The 18,482-nt window shown below is 37.6% G+C and overlaps 3 protein-coding genes across 9 annotated transcripts in view; 1 reads left to right on the top strand and 2 right to left on the bottom strand.

Annotated features, from left to right (window-relative positions):
• Window positions 1–87: 87 nt before the first annotated feature.
• LOC117963130 (sorbitol dehydrogenase-like) lies at window positions 88–12,272 on the bottom strand. Of its 2 annotated transcripts, none has more exons than XM_058998826.1 (9): window positions 12,121–12,272; window positions 9,501–9,534; window positions 8,882–9,046; window positions 8,161–8,320; window positions 6,351–6,469; window positions 4,725–4,790; window positions 4,327–4,502; window positions 3,452–3,573; window positions 88–848 (listed from the first exon to the last, which is right to left on the bottom strand). In XM_058998826.1, the coding sequence occupies exons 1-9, from the start codon at window positions 12,124–12,126 to the stop codon at window positions 683–685; spliced, it is 1,014 nt and encodes a 337-aa protein (XP_058854809.1). In that variant the 5' UTR covers window positions 12,127–12,272; the 3' UTR covers window positions 88–682. The 2 variants fall into 2 exon arrangements, with proteins under 2 accessions (XP_058854809.1, XP_058854808.1); XM_058998825.1 differs by lacking the exon at window positions 12,121–12,272 and adding an exon at window positions 11,126–11,548.
• A 1,285-nt stretch (window positions 12,273–13,557) lies between these two features.
• Window positions 13,558–16,628, top strand: LOC117429737 (leucine-rich repeat-containing protein 40-like). The gene is made up of 4 exons (XM_058999178.1): window positions 13,558–13,581; window positions 13,789–14,194; window positions 14,982–15,121; window positions 16,291–16,628. Exons 1-4 carry the CDS (start codon window positions 13,558–13,560, stop codon window positions 16,378–16,380), a joined length of 660 nt encoding a protein of 219 aa, XP_058855161.1. The 3' UTR covers window positions 16,381–16,628.
• Window positions 16,629–16,649: 21 nt separating this feature from the next.
• The window catches only part of terb2 (telomere repeat binding bouquet formation protein 2), a 36,256-nt gene continuing 34,423 nt past the window's right edge, over window positions 16,650–18,482 (bottom strand). For all 6 annotated transcript variants that reach the window (XM_058998835.1, XM_058998834.1, XM_058998836.1 and 3 more), the window contains 4 exons: window positions 18,061–18,122; window positions 17,756–17,811; window positions 17,570–17,655; window positions 16,650–17,314 (listed from right to left, as the gene is read on the bottom strand). In XM_058998835.1, coding sequence (XP_058854818.1) covers window positions 17,163–17,314; window positions 17,570–17,655; window positions 17,756–17,811; window positions 18,061–18,122 — 356 coding nt within the window. In that variant the 3' untranslated portion in view covers window positions 16,650–17,162. The remainder of the gene's footprint in view (window positions 17,315–17,569; window positions 17,656–17,755; window positions 17,812–18,060; window positions 18,123–18,482) is intronic.

Genomic DNA, 18,482 nt, shown 5'->3' with positions numbered 1-18,482 from the left:
AATACCCAGTACAGAGTCTACACTGATAGCAAGGCAATTTAAAATCTCCTTGATTTATAGCAAAAAAAGAAATTCTCTTAAACCCAGTCTTTTAATTAGCAGTTTTCTCTTTATTAGGATGCAGAGACAGCTCAACAAATAATTATGTAAAGGGAGGTAGAGATTTGGAAAATAAAAACTGAAAAGTTCAAGCCCTAATTATTATTTTATTGAACTAGAGATTAACAGATATTCGCAATGTTCAACATGACATTTACAATTCTTAGTCAAGAATCATACAGGTGCAGATATTCTGCGTGATCAGAAAATTAATTCTCGTATCTGCTTAATAATGGATTTGTCACAATAAAAAAGCCTGAGTTATGTGCCCTGTCCTTGCAAAGTACACTAATTAGCAAAGCGATGAGGCGATGCATTTCTTATAACATGCAATTACATTCCTCAAGAATTAACAATGACTTTTATGAATTTAAATTTAGAAGCCCCATTTAACACAATTAGACGCTCCAGAATCTTAATCTTTACAGTACAATGAATCTGCAAAAAGCTGCATTGATAATGTTTAGGACAAGTCGATTCATTGTGACACCTAGTTTGATTTTTCAATCCATAAGCATAAAGTTATTCTAGTCTCAGGACTCCCTCTGCATTGTGTCTCTGTTCGCTTTCTACGGCGCTCCCTTCACGGGTTCTGATCGCTCTTGTCACACTTGAGCATCACTTTGACTCCCAGCCCTTTCCTAGTTGTTTCAAACGCCTCAAGAGCCTGCTCCAGCGGGAAGCGGTGGGTGACCAGGGGCTTCACATCCACTTTCTTGGAAGCAAGCATTGCGATTGCCATAGGCCATCTGAAGCACAAAACACAGAAAAATGAAAAGCCGGCAATACACTGTTTTATTTTCCCCCTCAACCACATACGCGAAAGAATGGACATCAAATGGGATGTTTGAATGGCTTATTTGGGTTTTATATCGTAATTGCCAGGTTTCAAATGTCTGTTTGTCTGGTATCAGACTTTATAGTGAAATGAAAACTATAAGATCACTGTTTAAACATTACAAAGAGAGTACATTTTATGATTTTAGGAATATGACTCTAGGAACACTGTTATTCTTGGGTGAAAAGCATTCTCTGTGGGGCCCCAGGTTTGAGGGATACAGTCTTTTGAGAATCATTTTATACAGGAAAGAGCCAGTGATGGGGTGATGACTTTGTCATTGCTCCCTGATCACCTGGTCGAGGTCTGTAGGGTCGTAGAGGAGACAGCTGAAGAGGAGGTTTGGAATCAGGAGATACAGTGATTAGTAAAAGAAGGGGGCTGTGCGTACAGAACATACAGGAAATGAAACTTTGTGGTTTTGAAGGAAAGAAGTAGGGTGGAGCAAAAAATGATCTGAGTAGCGTGGTTAGCCTTTCTCTTCCTTGGTACGACTGGATGAATCGTATGATACAGCTGACTAATGCATGATTATCATTACGGAAGGGTATTTTATGAGAGTGGTTCTTTTTATTGCTTGCGATTGTAAGTCGCCCTGGATAAGGGCGTCTGCTAAGAAATAAATAATAATAATATTGCTCGATAATAACACTTTACTGTATGTTTTACATTTAAACTATGAATAACTAACCAAACCATCACACTGGACTTCTAAAAATGATATTGAATAGAAGTAGAGAGACCACCTGACTATCAAGCCTGCATTGTGCAGAGAACACAGTGCTAGGGGGACCAGACTGTCATAGCTCAAAACTGGGACACACTGTTAAATTAGACTAATTAAACCATTTAAACACAAGGTATTTTAATATTGAGTTCAATAATAATAATAATAATAATCATAAATTAAATCATTAAAAATACATTTATGTTTTGCCATTTTTCTTTCTTTCTTTCTTTCTTTCTTTCTTTCTTTCTTTACTCACTGCGTCAGGCTCTATTTATTGACGTTGTTGATGTGGTTTAACCTGGTGGATTCGGATGAACTTCTCGCTGCTCTCTCTGGGCTAAATCCCGCCAGAACTGAACAGCTACAAAATGAGCGTATTACACTCAATTGTAGATTCATATTGAACATAAACTAAATGAAAGCGCACACAGCACACTGAGGAACAGGCACGTACGCCTGTGTTAATCACTTTATAAAAAAAATGTTCTTGATCACCCGCGTACCTTGCTTTTGTTTTTTTATTTTGTTTTCACTGCAGGTGCCATAAACTAAAAGCAGTTGCGTACGTTAGTTTCACAAAAGGTATTCAGAGTGTGACATGCTATATGAAGAGGCTGAAAACCGGGACTTTTTTTAAGATTTTGAGCAAAATGAAACACTTTGAAAGTGAACGGCTAAAGAGCATCCCTATAATAAAGTTAAAAAAAAGGAACCATTTCTACAACCTGTTGACTGCATTCCAGCTTTGCATAAATGACTCTGAGCGCTTTTGTTTTTTTTATTATGTTGATTTGGAAGGCTTTAGTACTGTATTGCAATGTGGATTTATATCTTCTGCTGTCTGTGTCTGTTTGTGGTGTCTTCCCATAGGCACAGGTTACATACAGAAAAGAATCAGTAAACTGAAGTCAAGATATGTAGACAGCAGACACGTACAGTTTTACAAATTGAATACACAATCCAAAACAATTTACACTATATTATTATGTTTTGTTTATCCAAGGCGACTTACAGAGACTAGGGTGTGTGAACTATGCAACAGCTGCAGAGTCACTTACAATTACATCTCACCCAAAAGACGGAGCACAAGGAGGTTAAATGACTTGCTCAGGGTCACACAGCGAGTCAGTGAGTGAGCCGGGATTTGAACCGGGGACCTCGTGGTTACAAGCCCTTTTCTTTAACCACTGGACCACACCACCTACTGGAATGAACTCTAGACACTTAAAATATCAGTCTTACAAGCATCTACCAACATTATTTGACCTAAGAGCATTTATACATCATTTTCTTATAAAAGTCCGCATGGAGTACGTGCTGATGATACTTTTAATCATTAACAGGATTAATCCAAGACATTTTCATGTAAAGCTAACATTGACAGTGATACAGAAACAATTGCAACAGTTTCTATTTTGCCTACAGTACACTGATACACTTCCCAGTAATCTCAATAATGGTGTTACAATGTCTACGTTTAGTTCACCTGCACCTTGTATTATCTATAAATGACAACATGCATCATGTTAAAATAATTTATGTCAAATAAAGAAACCCTCTCAGATTTTGAAAACTCTACAGTTCTTTCTGGACGTCAAAATAAAAAAAAGAGAAAAATGTAAAATATAAGATTGGATATAGCTTCCTCACGCGTACTCTCTAAAATGGTACTTGCACATCAATCCACATCTATGGTTTATCATGTGCTCGGGAGCAGCAGCCCATGAATGTGTGCTGGTTGCTGCACTGTAGGAGATGTTAATGTGTGTAACCAGAGGGCTTACGTGTTACTGTATCTAAAGATGCCTCTGATGTCCACCTCTCTCACAGCTGCGTTCACTAAGGGGACGTTCACCATCTCCGGACCCAGGCCAACCAGAACCACAACCCCCCCTGAGCGAGTCGCCTGGGAGAGAAACAAGGGGTTCAATTCAACAACCGGGCAACCTGAAGTGGAGTTCAAAGCATGACTTAGGTTACTACCAGCGTTGTTTTTAAAAGGGGCTGTTCACATTTCTTTTTTCATAGCCCCTTTTTGAATATGCACACTTAGTGATCTAAATCAGGTTTAAGCAGTTTTTCAACAACATTATCTTTTGCCCCATATTTGAAAGCCATCAGCTTAGCCTCACACACCTTTGAAAATGATGGACCGATTTGGCAACCATCTTCAGCTTTCTTATTAAACTCCAACTTAAAATCCAGACAGTATATTTGTAAGCAATAAAACATGAGAAGGTGTAGGTTGTAGTGATGCAGTTATCAGTACAACCCACACAAGTGTGTTTCTGAGAATATAAAATGGCTTACTATTATTGTGAAACTGTGATTATTTTGAGCACCCATTAGAATGAAATGAGATATGAACCATTGGTTGAATTAACATCATGACATTGGAATATAAGCAGCCAGGTGGGTTGCAGGAAGCATCCCATAAAATCCATTATATTTTGTGGATCACAGGGAGCGTAATAAGAACATTCTTGCACTGTTGACAAAATAAGAGCTAAGGGAAACAGAATATACATGAGTCTCAGAACTTAGTAAGATGAAGACAAAGCAGTTTAAAGGTCTCTATGAAGCTCTGCTTTTTAGGTTAACAGGGAGCCAGTTACTGTTAGTTTGGTCAGTTTAAGAGTGAACCACCTTAAGCGCTTACATAAATGCCAGTTTGGATACAGGATTCCGCTCCGGTACACTCAATAGTGATCTCTGGCATGCAGCCCAGCAAACCCTCCACTGTCTGGGCCAATTCCTGTGGTGCCTCTCTTTGCACCTGCACAGCAAAATCAGCCCCCAACTCTTTGGCTTTCTTCAGCCGATCGGCAGACAGATCTTGAACAGGAACAAAATACTGATGTGATCAGAAACTTGTACGGCACAGTGCTCTGGACGCTGATATAGAAAATGTAGGAATTATTTTGCATCTGATAAAGATCAGTTGAAGACTACAAGGTCTATTCAATTAATAGATCTCTACAGCTGTATAGCAATATAGTATAATATTACAAACCTTGGAATAAAAACTGGAGAAACCAACCAAATCACAATTCTTACCGCTTATTACAACTTGTGAAGCTCCCATCGCTTTTGCAACAAGCAGAGATACAAGTCCAATGGGTCCTGGGAAAATACGGAAAAGGCATTTCTCCATTACATTTCCAAGTACAGCAACAAACACAATTTGCTTAATTCTGTCTTTCCTTCTAGGTAATTAAATGACAGATTTTGCAATAGAACAATAGTGGTAAAAACAGACCCACTAGACCAGATTTAATTTGTACCACTTTTTTTGTGTGGCTGAGTTGTGTGTTAATAGTGATGTAACATAACCTGTTTGATTATAAAGGTGCAAATTGCATTTAGCTGTAAATACATTGACAAATAAGCCACATTCCTGTATCTGCGTGTCTTGATTTACTCCATGTTCCTTTAAAACCAAACTCATGCACTTCAATTTAGCCGTTTATCTTAAAAAAAAAAAACTAAAAAAAAAACTTGTGTGTCTGTGTAAAACTTGCTGCCACAACGGCTTGCTTTACTACCCCTTTCTCTGCCATTAGTCACTCAATGAAGTAGCTTTGAAAGCACAGTCTGGTTGTCACGTGATTTTTCTTTTCTGACCGTGTACAGTTTGTGTCATTTACCAAACAGCCTATTACAGGGCTGTGACAGTCTGGCCCGCAGTGGTGACGTCATGGACCAGGAAGTAGAAACCAAAACAATGGATGGGCGGTTGAAGCTGAGTGCAACGGCACTCAGCGTATTTATTAATAAACAAAACAAAAATAAAATATTTAAACAAACAACAAAACAAAAAGGCGCGTTGGCCAAACAAATAAACAGCAACAAGTATATTAAATATAGCAATTGTTTTTGCTCGCTCTCCCGTGTTTTCCCATACTCTCCTCTGTACACTCCACCCCGAGTGCAGAGAGCTGCAGGTTTATATACTCTGGCCGAGGGATTAACTAGTTGTTAATTATCTTATTATCCCTCGGCCAGAGTCTTTATGTTTAAGACACTATATTCAGTCAAGATTAGACATCAACTTCCTGGTCCAATGTCAAACACAATAAAGAGAGGGGGGGAGGGTACTTTCTTAAAACAATGTATCTGATTGCCTCTAATGCTATGTGCAACTGTACACCATCCCTGTCTTTTGTGTTTTTCCATGGACAATCAATCCTGCGTTTGCCAAACCCTCCCAAGTGCGTGTAATCCATTCAAAGAACGTTACTGTTCATTTTACAAACAGAAACTGTGAACGTCCGCTGGCTGCCAGCTCCCCAGCTCCACAGCTCCCACTTGATGTAGATGCGCATCAGTAACTCTATACCTCGGAAAGCTTTTAAAATACTGCTCAAAATGAGTCTAGTGGGCATGGCAAGAAATCCAAGGTTAGAGGGAAGAAACAATGCTTTGTTTTACCCTTTTCCATCACACTTGAATAATGTCTCTTTGAAATGTATGTATGAAGAGTGACATGGCCTCTCACTCTTATAACAGTTAGACCAATTCCTTTTGCATTCTTTGGGAGACTGACCTGTATCAAAACATGTGTAATGAACCACTCTCAGCATGGCGCCAAGAAATGTGAATATATGCTCTAATAAAATGGTAAGTTTTCCCTGCGTCTCAGCTTGTGTTCACTCTGAATAGTTGTGTCCCACCATGACCCACCTGCTCCACAGACAAAGACTGTGCTGCCCAGAGTGACCCCTGCTCTCCGGCAGGCATGGATTCCAACCGACAGCGGCTCGATCAAAGCTCCTTCCTCATAGGTCACATTGTCCGGAAGCCTGGGACAAGACAAAAGGAAAAACGGCCATCAAAATATGCCGGGTACTCCTGTATATTTTATTTAACGCATCCCTGGAACCGTTACAGAGTTACCAGTATTGCTTTATGCTGCCTAGGAGATTTAACAATTGGTTGTCCGTAGATCTGCTTCTTGTAATGTACAACCTGAACAGATTGAGCCATTCACTATCCCTAGTTTCTTTAATACAGTGCACTCCGTTTATAAGAATCACTGATATAAGAACCGACCGCACATAGTGATCAAAACCACTGGGACAAAATCATTCCTATCCTAACCAATGTAAAATAATCTGCTTGTAAGAATTAAGCAATCCACTTATAAGAATCATTGATCAAATGCAATGACGTGTACAGCCAATAAAGCCGTTTCTGAATTTGAATTTCATCACATCTCGCGTGATTAGGCACGTACGCAGCGTGGATCGTGCAATGATGTAGGAAACACTGCATTGTTTGTAATCAGACAGTGACTGCGCCACTGCATTGTGCATGTATGTTTTTTTGTGTTCTCTGTTAGTGAAAATTTGTTTCCATAAAGTGAATACACATTCATTGAACACATAATGAGTACAGCAGTGTTATTGTGTGATATGCATGTAGAGGGAGTGGGATTACGGTGCGGCACGGTGAGGAGGAGGAGAAGAAGGAGGAGGAGGAGGGGGGATTGCACAGCTTTGCATCTCCGCTTAATGAAAAACTGTGATTTTTGCACCGCAACAGAAAATAAGTAAGACACAGATGCTTAAATGCAGTGGTAGTCCTGACAGTAAAATACTGTACTGTAATGTCATTTTAATTCATAGGACATTACACATAACACCACACGGCAGTTAAACTAGGCACCCTCACGAGACTCTTGCTTCTCAAGTATACTGTAGTAAAATAGGATTCTGCAGCCTTGAATAAGCATAATTGCAATCATATAACAAGTAGCTTACCCATGAGGACTTGTTTTGATTGTTTTGATGTATTGTCCTCAGGAATTGAGCACCATTGACATTACTGTATTTAAACTGCTGACACGCTGAGACGCTTTTGTTAATTGTAATGTGATGTGGCCGAGGGCAGTGTAAATGATCAGGCTGGAGTCTTGATTTACAGTTTTAAACCAGTGTTGGTTCTATTTTTATTACACTGCGGTGGCGAAACAACCGCTAATAAAACAAACACAATAAACCTAGTTCTCAGCTGGAGCACTAAGTAAATAATACTTTGGAACAAATACTAGATCTCTAACTCACATTTCCGTTTTTTTTTCTTTCTTCAGCTTCCTTACTCCTTTATACCCCCCTTTTTTATCAAGGTGCCATTAACTTTAACAAGCAGACAGTTAACCAACTGACCATTATCCTTAATTTGTTAAGGAAAAGCCGTGGCCGTGCATACATGTGGGAAGTTGTGACATCTAGTGGTCAACCCATTGCACTGCACGGAACAAGCCTTATCAGTCTCATACTGACATACTGATTCTGCACCACAGTAATCATATCGCTCTGCTTTTAAGAATCAACCACTTATAAGAATCAAATCATCCGGGACGGATGTGATTCTTATAAATGGAGTGCTGTATGGGAGTTTTATTCTGCTCTGATGCTTTATATGTAAAGTCTTGCATTTGTCCATTTTATATGAGCGAGCTGCAGGAGTAACACATCTGTGAGAAACATACTTATAACAGAAGTTGCCATTGTGAACATAGTATCTGCAAAGGTTCCCATCGTCAGGCGGTGTGGCGCAGAAGAAAATGGTAGGAGACAAGTTGTAACGTCCGTTTTTGCAAAACTCATCGATTTCTCGAGGTACTCCCGGCTCAATGGCAACTCTATCCCCTGCAGGAAACAAAGGCCATTCTATTAGTGGAAGCTCCTCTTACAGCTCAGGGCTGGACGGGGATTTCTGGAGATCACAATCTCCACAATTAGTCTGTTTCCTAATGTTTTTATGTAGGAGGCCAAGATCTGGTAAAGGCTGTGATGCAATCTTTCTTATTTAAACCGTCAGTATGGCTATGACTATACTTCTCCATGTCTGTGACTGTGGAGTTTGTAGGACAGCAGCATCACTTCCAGTCCCACTATTTGTTTTATCATATTAATACTGGGAATTTTTAACCAGTTAACCCTTTACTGCCCAGGGTATGTTCCCATACCTATTTAATTCTAGACTATTTTCTCACTGTCAAATATGTTGGACACTGGGTAGCAAAAAGTTAATATAAAAGTCAATAGATTTGGCATAGGCACATAGCTAGTTTCAGTCATCTTAGACTACCTAAAGATGGTAATCCAAGCTCAGTGCTAATCAGGGTCTATTGAAAGCTGACTTTTCTTAAACTTGTATCTGAAAGCAGGAGTGTGGAGAACAGGAATAGAGTTCCAGTAAAGACTGACCTGGTTTGAGATGCTCCACAGCGGATCCCACTTTGAGAACCTGTCCTGAGGCCTCATGTCCCAGTACCATCGGCTTCTTCAGCACAAAGTCTCCGATCCTGCCGTGCTGCCAGTAATGAACATCAGATCCACAGATACCAACAGAGTGCATCCGCAGCAGGACCTCTGATGACACAGACCAGGCAGGAAACCATTAGTGCAAACGCTTGGTCCACTGCACATCTGTGCAGCAAACTCTAACCCTAACCCTAACCCTCTGATGACACAGACCAGGCAGGAAACCATTAGTGCAAACACTTGGTCCATTGCACACCTGTGCAGCAAACTGTAACCCTAACCCTAACCCTCTGATGACACAGACCAGGCAGGAAACCATTAGTGCAAACACTTGGTCCATTGCACACCTGTGCAGCAAACTCTGTTGTGTTTGCTTTTTTTTGTTTTGTTACAGACCACCAATTTCTATTGCTGGCTGGGAACCAAACACACATGCGCAAACTTTCACAGGGCCTTTTTTATAGCCAGTTTTTGTGTCCATATCATAAACAGTGCTGCTATTAAAGAACAGAAAACAAAAAAACTGATTTTAGAAACACAAAATGACTTATTGTTGTCCTACCATTTGGTCCTGGTTCAGGTACTGGGCGATTTTCCTGTAAAAAAACAAAACAAATAAAACAACAGAGTCTGCATTTAAAAAAAAAAAAAGTGTTTATGACAACCATTCCATGTGCTTAATTATTATTTTACTAAACACAAACCTATAGGTTCTGGACAGTCATTAGATTAAATTAATCACAGCAAACATCATACCATTACAAACTTCCAAGTGAGTCTGTGTTAACTCATCCAATTAACTCTGTGTACTACTGGCTCTATAACTACTGGTTTTAATGGTGTATTTCATCATTATAGAAAAGCAAAATGTGCCTTATCTTTATCAACAAATGTAGGCATATATTTCCTGATGCTGCTACAGTAACAGCTGGTGAATGGATGGAGCTGCAGTAAGGTTCTACACAATTACATATTTACAATGTTTTATTGTCTCAACAACTCACTCTCACGCCCTTTATTTGGAAAAGGTATCTCAATACAAAATAAGATCTTGCTGAATACAGACAGAAATTGATTGCTGCAATCTTCTTTGAAAATCATGATGAAAAGCATGTGTAGAGAAAATCTGTCTGTAGTTTACACCTTGTGGGATTGAGTCACATTTGTGAACAACCAGCTCCTCGATAGCATAAAGTGAGGAGTTGGCACTTGTGTGTGTCCGAGGCAGCCTTAGTAATAAATAAGTAACCAAACTATTCCACGTGTCAGGCGTTGAACTTTAAGCAAAGTCCCAAAAAATACAGTACCCCCCTGCGTCAGACAACCAGTACAGAGTCGGACGACCCGTTCCTGTATTCATATAATCAATTTTAAAAGTGTGTGTCTGCAGGGGGATTGATTGTACAAACTGAAAAGTTAGCTCAGTCAAAGGACAAAATTAAATTAATCGAAGTAGTGGAGAGTCATTGTTCAAAACAATAAAACAGAACCCATGGAATACATATTTAAAAAAATAACCGATATATGCAAATTACACTTGCATGTGTATTTTAATTTAATCAAAAGTTGGAGGTAGATCTGCTGCAGTTTGGATCGATTTAACAGACCCAATTTTCTTAGCTATGAAGTATTTGCTGTTGGGTGTTACCAAGTTAAAGGTAAAAGGCATGGCATTCCACTTGAAATGTTCAAAGTCTTCCAACATATTCTGCCTATGAAGTATGATTGTGAAACCTCCCAGATTATTTTACAATTGTTCAATGTTGTACATGGCAAACTGTAATCAAAAATCAAATTCGATTTAATATTTGTACAAGTCTTTTTTTAAAAAAAAGTCCTGGAAATAGATACAACTATTTGCCTATCGTGTGTATAAATAGGGTTATTACATTTCCTGTGAAAAAGCTGACACACCTCTGAAGCTGTTCAGATAACTATAATATGAGTTAAACACTGGGTATAATCATTGCAGATTATAATGCAAACGAAGTGGGTGTTACGTTTTATTTTGTTCCTGACATGAGCATTCTCCGGGCGTGTACGGTATTTATTTCTGTTGTGATAAGGACGTCGAGGATATCTTTCCCAGTATTACTGCACTCTTCTCTCAAAGAAATAAACAATAAAAAAATCTCCCGATGTTACTTTAGATTAGTGAAAGTACACTCTGTAGTAAAATAGTGTTACCAGTCTGAGGTTTCCAGCAGAATGGACGACCACGGAAAGATTGTCTTGATCCATCCCTTACGGCCAGAAAAAACCGAACAACCAAATACTGGCGTATTTAAATTTGCTGTCCTTTCTTTTGCCTGTAAAATTTTGCTGCCCTTGCGAAAACTGCAAGCGCCCTTGGCTTTACTTTCCTGTTTTGCTTAACTAGCTCGCCGGGTTTAAAGTTCATCGGCGTTTTAGTCTAGCTCTGTCGTAGTATTACATCATTTTTTCCTCCTGCTGAATAACTAGTGTTGAAAGCCAAACGATTGAAAGCTGCATATTGCACGCTGAATACTCTAAGAGGCACCGTATATATAACTCTGTCAGAGAGACTGAGGTTTGTAGTTGTTATCAGACTCCCAGCTAAATTAATTTGCGTAGTAGTCATTTGCTGAGAAGGATAACGTTACAGTAACAATCTTTGTTAACAAATACATGCAACATACACAAGAAACTTGCAGCCGCCAATTCTGACATCTGAACAAAATAGTACTACTCTGTCCAGTCTTTTGCACCCCACCGCCCCCCGTTTTTAACTTCAGTTATAAGAACATAAAAACATATGTTTTTCTGTCGTTTGGTTTTGAAACGACAGAAAAACGGATATGATTCTGGGACGGACGGAACTTAACAGGCTTATTGGTTACTATGGGAACATGAACGGCGCTGCTGGGTTGTATGCTATATTGCTTAAAATATTGTCTAAAATTACATACCTGAGATACTTTTTAAGATCGTAAGTATTTTATGATTCCTAGCCATAACAATGTAGCGTAACTATTTTTCAACATAATTGCTATGAAAGGCGCTATATAAATAAAACGTTGTTGTTGTTATTGTTGTTTTGTACAACGTCTGAGAAACATGGGCGTCCGCAGGTAGGTGCAAGGGGGGCAGTTGCCCCCCCATAATCTGATTTTTTTTTTTCTTAAAAAAAAAAAAAACAAATAATAAAAAAAAAAACCTGCCTCCATTGTGTCGAGATGAGTTACACACACACACACATTAGGGATTCTGTCTGTCTGTGTTTTCTTCTGACTTTTCACCTCTCCTTTACGAATTAATTTCACAATTGCCAGTTTCTCTGTTTTAATTCAGAAACCAAAACACATTAAACATTGCACTGGGTCTTTTTAAAAATGAAGTTACAGTTAAACACGACGAAAACAGGGATGGGGGCGAGTTAATGACGTCTGAGGAAAGGTCACGTGCGCGTGACGAATCATTACCGTTTTGCTAAATTGCGTACGTTTTGCATCATTTAGGCAGTTCTGAAGATGCCAGCGGCAAGAGTGAAAGGAAATGCTTGCTTCCAAATGTTTTAAAAACCTCATTCTGTTTAGAAAAATGTCCTCAATCACACATGTACCAGCAGAGGAAGTTGAAGTGATCACAACGAGCGATCATATCCCGTATATGCAAAAAAAGACACACTGAAAAAAATACCACTCTACAGCTGGTATAAAAGTTCTTAGCAATACTAGCCCAACCATGCATACCTCGCTTATTGCTGGTATTTGTTTTCTTCTCAGGAAGAAATCCGTTTCCTCTCCAAAGAGACTTTGAGATCCAGTGACATGATTTCTTTGATGTGCCTGTTCAATGTCTGATGAATACATCAAATGACCACTTATTCACACTCTATAATGCTAATTGCAATGTTATTCACCCGAGTAGCATGTAATTCATGTTGATAACATGTTGAAATGTTCTTGGTCCATAAGCCAGACTAGCTCCAGTTATGATTTCAATGTTTTAATATCACAGGGTGACAATACTTGTATGCACCATTGTAACATCAAACTAAAGAAATTGCATTTCTTCTTTGTTGCAGTGATGAGGATCTTCCCTGTGGAGTATGCTGGGCTGTCTTGGAAAAGCTTTAAGCCACAATGAATGCCTTGCTTTTGGAAGCTCTTTGTAAACAGTCCGAACTGTTAAACCTAAGTCATCGTGAACTTCAAGTATTGCCACCCTCCGTTTCTCAACTGACACAATTAAAAAAGTTATTTCTGAACGACAATAAACTCCTTTTGCCACCAACTGAGGTAAGAAAGTGACACTACTGGTATATATTAAATTTTTTGTGTTTTTGTTTTACATTTTGTTTTGCCATTTTTTAGTATTTAAATATTGATATGTCTTTGTTGTATCAAGGCAATGCTGACTGACTCAGTTCAGTACTAAAAGTCTTTTAGTCCTAGCTTTTTCCTGACTTTCCACCCCCTTAGTGATGACCAGTATCTTGATAAGATAGCACTAGTAGGACCATAAAGATAACAATTGTTTTAAAAACACCAAGGTTACCAATTCATACATGCAATAAATATGTAATTATTTGGAACATATTCCGTATCTAACGGTTCTGTTTCAGTCATACAGTAAACAAAACGAATCATTCAGAAATGAATAACCGCATCCAGAAAGTGGTAATTTACCAACATCAGTGTTTTCTGAGCTTTGTGAACATTTTACTGTCGCTCAAATACTTGCAAATCTACAAATGGTACATAACGAAAGTACACACAAAAAGTATTTGTAGCACGTTATATTTAGTGTACAAAAACAGATTAACAGTATATAAATTCATTACAAACAAGCATTGTGTTTCTTTGGTTTGGGTTCTGACTTTGTAGAAACAAGGGGAATTGGTTCTTGATCAAAACCAGCTGACTCTGTTAACCAGTGGCATTGGATCTCTCTGTCATCTAACCTACCTGAGCCTTAGCCATAATCCAGTCTCTGTACTCCCAGAAGAGATTGGGGAGTTGAGGGAACTTCGAGAACTATGGGCTGTGGGCTGTAACCTGATCTCCTTACCCTCTTCTCTCAGGAAACTGAGACAACTCCAGAAAATAGGAGCACGCAATAACCACATTGCCACGCTGCCCACTGAGTTTGTGCAGCTAAAAGCTCTCCAATGGCTAAACCTAGCCAACAATGAACTGAGTGATCTTCCAAAGAATTTCATGAACCTTGAAGCCTTGGCATACTTGAACTTGGATGGAAACAAATTTGAACAAGTTCCGGAATCTCTGTCAGGTCAGTGATGTCAGAAAATGTTGTTACACCTATAATTTACATATTTGTAAGTGCTTTTTAGTGATACCAGTCCCAGATTGATTTCTGTGTAATTTGATTTTGTTGCATGTTTCCTGGAAACACTACTGCACTGGGTCACACCCATTGTAGTTGATGCCGTGCAGATAAAAATGAATAGTAATGTACTCATTAAGCCTCTTGTATCAGGTGCTCTTAATAAACCACTGTCCAGTACATACTCATGAGTATACATTTAAAGTGGCTATGTAAACATTGACAATATGGCGCATGATGATGTTATTTTCTAGAAGAAAGTCATTAGTTATTGTCTTTTCTTGAGAAAGTCATTAATCATTCTATAAACAAATGCAAATTATAATTTATTCCAAAATGTGTGAGTTTATATCTCCATATTAAGTCCAATCGCCATATTGTAGCTTTTGAGTTAAGGTGAGAGCAAGCAGTAGCTATAGAATTATGGGTAATCAGGATATGCCTCCAGTGCATGTAAAAGAATACATTGGGGTAGTGTTTTAAAACCAGCATTAATGATCAAGGTGTGGAGCTGCATGCACACCACATTCTCCCACAGTCTTCATTGATTTCCAGATTTCAGCACTGCAGACCACTAAGGTAAATCTAACCAAAACAGCAGACCAGCAGTCTAATATGCAAATATGTATATCTCTACCCATTATTGCTCTCATTTGATTTATTATCTTAAAAAGTCTGTAAAGTTACTTAGTGCTGAAAGAATTGAAGTAAAATACCTACTTTTATTTTATAGACATGGCAAGTCTTCTTGTCATTTATATGAAGTGCAACTACATTAGATCACTGCCAGATGACAGGATCCTTGGATTAACAAGTCTGACTAAATTAGATCTCCGAGAAAACCCACTCACAATAAGACCTGGTCATTGGAAGGTAAGGGTATATATCTAGTTATGTCAATTGCTTATTTCTGTAATTCCTCAATAGAAGTCTTATGAAGAATACAGATTGATGGAATTTTGCAAACCCAATTAAATTGTGAGTTGTGCACACATCTGCAAATGGGTGCTTGCAGTAAACAGACAAACAGCCACCACTTTTCAATGCAACATTAGAGGTCAGGTCAGAGCACAGGACTGTTTTGATATACACAGGCATACTGGTCAGGTTTCCCTTGGGCAGTTTTAGAAAGAGTGTTTTCATATGCAGAGTGTATCAATTGCGTAGTTATATTAAATGTCTTTTTTATGTAATGCTTAGTTACCAACATGGCCACTAGGGGCTTATGGCGTGGTACAAATAATCAATGAAAGCTGTTAGGTGATCATGGTCGTCTGGTCTCAAACACAAATCGAGGTATTACCTCCCCTGGAGGCATGGGGTTGAAATACCTGATCATTTTTTCACAGAAGTTAAAAATGGCAAAAAAAATGAGTGGTATCTGATTAGAAACATTTCACCTGTACAAAAACAGTCAAGCGATACATTTGAAGTGTGTTTATTAGATTAACTGTGACAAATGCTAGATTCTTCAGTTGTCAGTGGAAATTTAAAGAAACAGGCCTATTTTAACGAAATACCCTATCAAGTGATATTTATTATATTCTAATGAAAATGGAGGAGGGGGAGTTAATGCTCATTTTTAATTTTTTTTTTTTTTTTAGCTACACACTTGTGAGCTAAGTTTGCCATTTGTGGAAGTTTTGTGAAAATAATGTTTTATTTAAATGACAGGAGGTGTCAGAAACTGAGCAGTGGAATCTAAATAATAAATCATTCATTCAGGGTTATCAATACGAAATGTAGTGTAAAAATAGAAGGCAAATTGCAAACTGGAAAGAAAAAATTGTACTGGGGTGAAAATATGATGTACATAGTCTGAATCACAAGGCCAGTCTCTCCACAACAGCAAAAGGTCACTTTTAGTAAAACAAATGTATTTGTTGTTTATATATGAATTTTCCAGAATTTTCTGGGAACCCATTGGGCAATCTCAGTACAATATTACTTTTTTATTCAGAAATAAAACAAAATGTATTCCTTCTACTATCAGAATGAAACTTTTTTTTTTTTATCCGAGATAACTGTATTTACTTTTCTAGGGTTTGGACTTCATATTACTGGGAAAAGCAAATGAAATGGTATTAACAAGTCTTGAAGATACTAATGAGGAAGAATTTATATTAGGATGACCAATACAGTGTGATAAAATGGCGAGTATAAGAATGCAGTTGCCATAGTAAGGACAGACCCTATCTTATTTGTATCACAAATACTGACTGACGAACCCAGACTTGTCGAGTGTTGAAGGTTCCTTCGACTTGGACCACTGTATTATGTCTGTTACTTTTCTGCAGGATTAAGCAGTCTGTTAATGCTATTTCAGTGTTGTTAATCTGTTTCTGAGTATTTATTTTCCAATACTGTACATTGATTCATTGATTTTTAAACTGAACATGTACATATATAATATTTTGTTATTTATTTATGGTAAGAAACTGAATTAAATGTGTTCATCCAAGACATTATGGCTGTATTTTTCATCTGTACGATAGAAGCAGTTGAGAACATTTAAACGAAAACATCTTGCCTACTTGTGAGCCAAAACGGCTCATACAGTATTGGTTTCAAATGTATAAACATTTTAAAAATAAAAATAAAAACACATAGTTGATTCAGTTAAGAAAACTTTAAGAAATAAGTACTACTGTATAAATATGAATTAACATGTAATTAGTATGATTTTAAAAAATCATCAAGAAATAATACATGCAGACTGATTTACAAATGTAATTTACTAAAACTTTGCAATATTTTAAACAAAAAATAAAAATAAATCTGCCTTGAGTAACTTCAGTTAAAATAATTGGTACTGCAACTAAAACATACAGAAAGTGAGTATACAAACTTTCCAAGACTGCAGGACTACATATTGAACACACAAACAGTTCCTGAGAATCAGTTCTGGTGCATTTTAATTGGTGTGAATTCTGTCCCTTCTGTTCTTACCAGATGGTAAGATATATTTTTCACAGTGAGCTCTGTACACTGAATATCCGGCATCTCCGGGAGTGAAATCATGCAACTCCCCTGAATATTTCTTCATTTCATCGATAAAGACGTAACCTGTTAAAGCAAACATGAGTTACATTTAATTTACTTTTGTTGAGTAATTGCTGTTATTCAATAAATTACATCATACTGTTTTAAAAAAAAAAAAAATTAATAAACTTTCTTTAGCAGAATTTAAGATACTTATGTCCTTATGTTAACCAAGTTATTTGCAAAGCTACACACTTTCTAGTAATCATTGGAAATTACTTGATTGTGCCTTTGTTTTTAATACCAACAGTGAATTAATAATGAATGAAGAGGTGTTACCTGTGACCATATTATTCACTGGGTATTGTTGGAGATTACAACACGTCATGCCTCTTTCTGAGGTTTTCAATCCACATATTTGTTGTCTGTAAAAGAAAATAACAAATTATTTTATTTGTAATTTCTGCAATTAAGTTATGTTGCCCCCCCCCGTCACAATTTTTAAATAAATAATCATTTTCTGACTTGCGCAAGTCTTTGTTTTTCTTCCCTTTCACCAGAGTCAGCCTGTCGCAGGGTACCTGTTCAAAGATAAATACAAATGTTTTGTGTATACCTTTTAAAGTTTATATTAATAAAAGCCTGCAGTACTTTGACATTACTTTCTTGTTTTTTTTATACATAAAAATGACTATACATTTCTTAAACTGCTGTAGCTAATCTGTAAATCATTATGAACCAAATGAAGAATCACAAGCATTGGATTGTTAAACATAAAACTAGCCAAATTGTACAAACACTAAAACAAAACAAGACTACAGAACACTTACTTCTTTTGTAGTTAAACAATCCTCTTTCTCCCAAATAAAGCATCCAAACTCGGCTTTTATATCTGAAATAAAACATTTATTAAAAGTGAGTGGAAAAATAACACTAGTAGGAGTACTCTACACTTTTCCTAATTTATTCATGAGAAGCAGACCTGTTCTAACACATAATGTTGTTTCTAATGATGAGGGTCTGTGTTAGAAGCACAGGGTGCACTTTATCTGTCATACCTTTAATTTCTACAACAATGTGTGCATAGGTACAAACATATTGAATATACAACATTTTGACACATCTAAGTCAGCTTCACTAAACCCCAACGCTTCAACTTAAAAATGAATACTGTTATCGCACAAGGGTCAGCCAAAAGCCCCCGAATATACTCTATGAAAAATAATTTTCAACTTTTCATAAAAGGGGTCTG

This window comes from Acipenser ruthenus, chromosome 24 (assembly GCF_902713425.1).
Source record: "Acipenser ruthenus chromosome 24, fAciRut3.2 maternal haplotype, whole genome shotgun sequence".
Classification (NCBI taxonomy): domain Eukaryota; kingdom Metazoa; phylum Chordata; class Actinopteri; order Acipenseriformes; family Acipenseridae; genus Acipenser; species Acipenser ruthenus.
This window is presented reverse-complemented; position numbering and strand designations above follow the sequence as displayed.

Coding starts and splice junctions, on each gene's coding strand:
- LOC117963130 (XM_058998825.1), bottom strand. CDS start 11,179: ATGGATCAAGACAATCTTTCCGTGGTCGTCCATTCTGCTGGAAACCTC. Junction 8,321..8,881: donor TGTGGAGCATCTCAAACCAG/GTCAGTCTTTAC, acceptor TGTTTCCTGCAG/GGGATAGAGTTGCCATTGAG. Junction 6,470..8,160: donor AATGGCAACTTCTGTTATAA/GTATGTTTCTCA, acceptor GTCTTGTCCCAG/GCTTCCGGACAATGTGACCT.
- LOC117429737 (XM_058999178.1), top strand. CDS start 13,558: ATGAATAACCGCATCCAGAAAGTG. Junction 14,195..14,981: donor AGTTCCGGAATCTCTGTCAG/GTCAGTGATGTC, acceptor TTTATTTTATAG/ACATGGCAAGTCTTCTTGTC. Junction 15,122..16,290: donor TAAGACCTGGTCATTGGAAG/GTAAGGGTATAT, acceptor TTACTTTTCTAG/GGTTTGGACTTCATATTACT.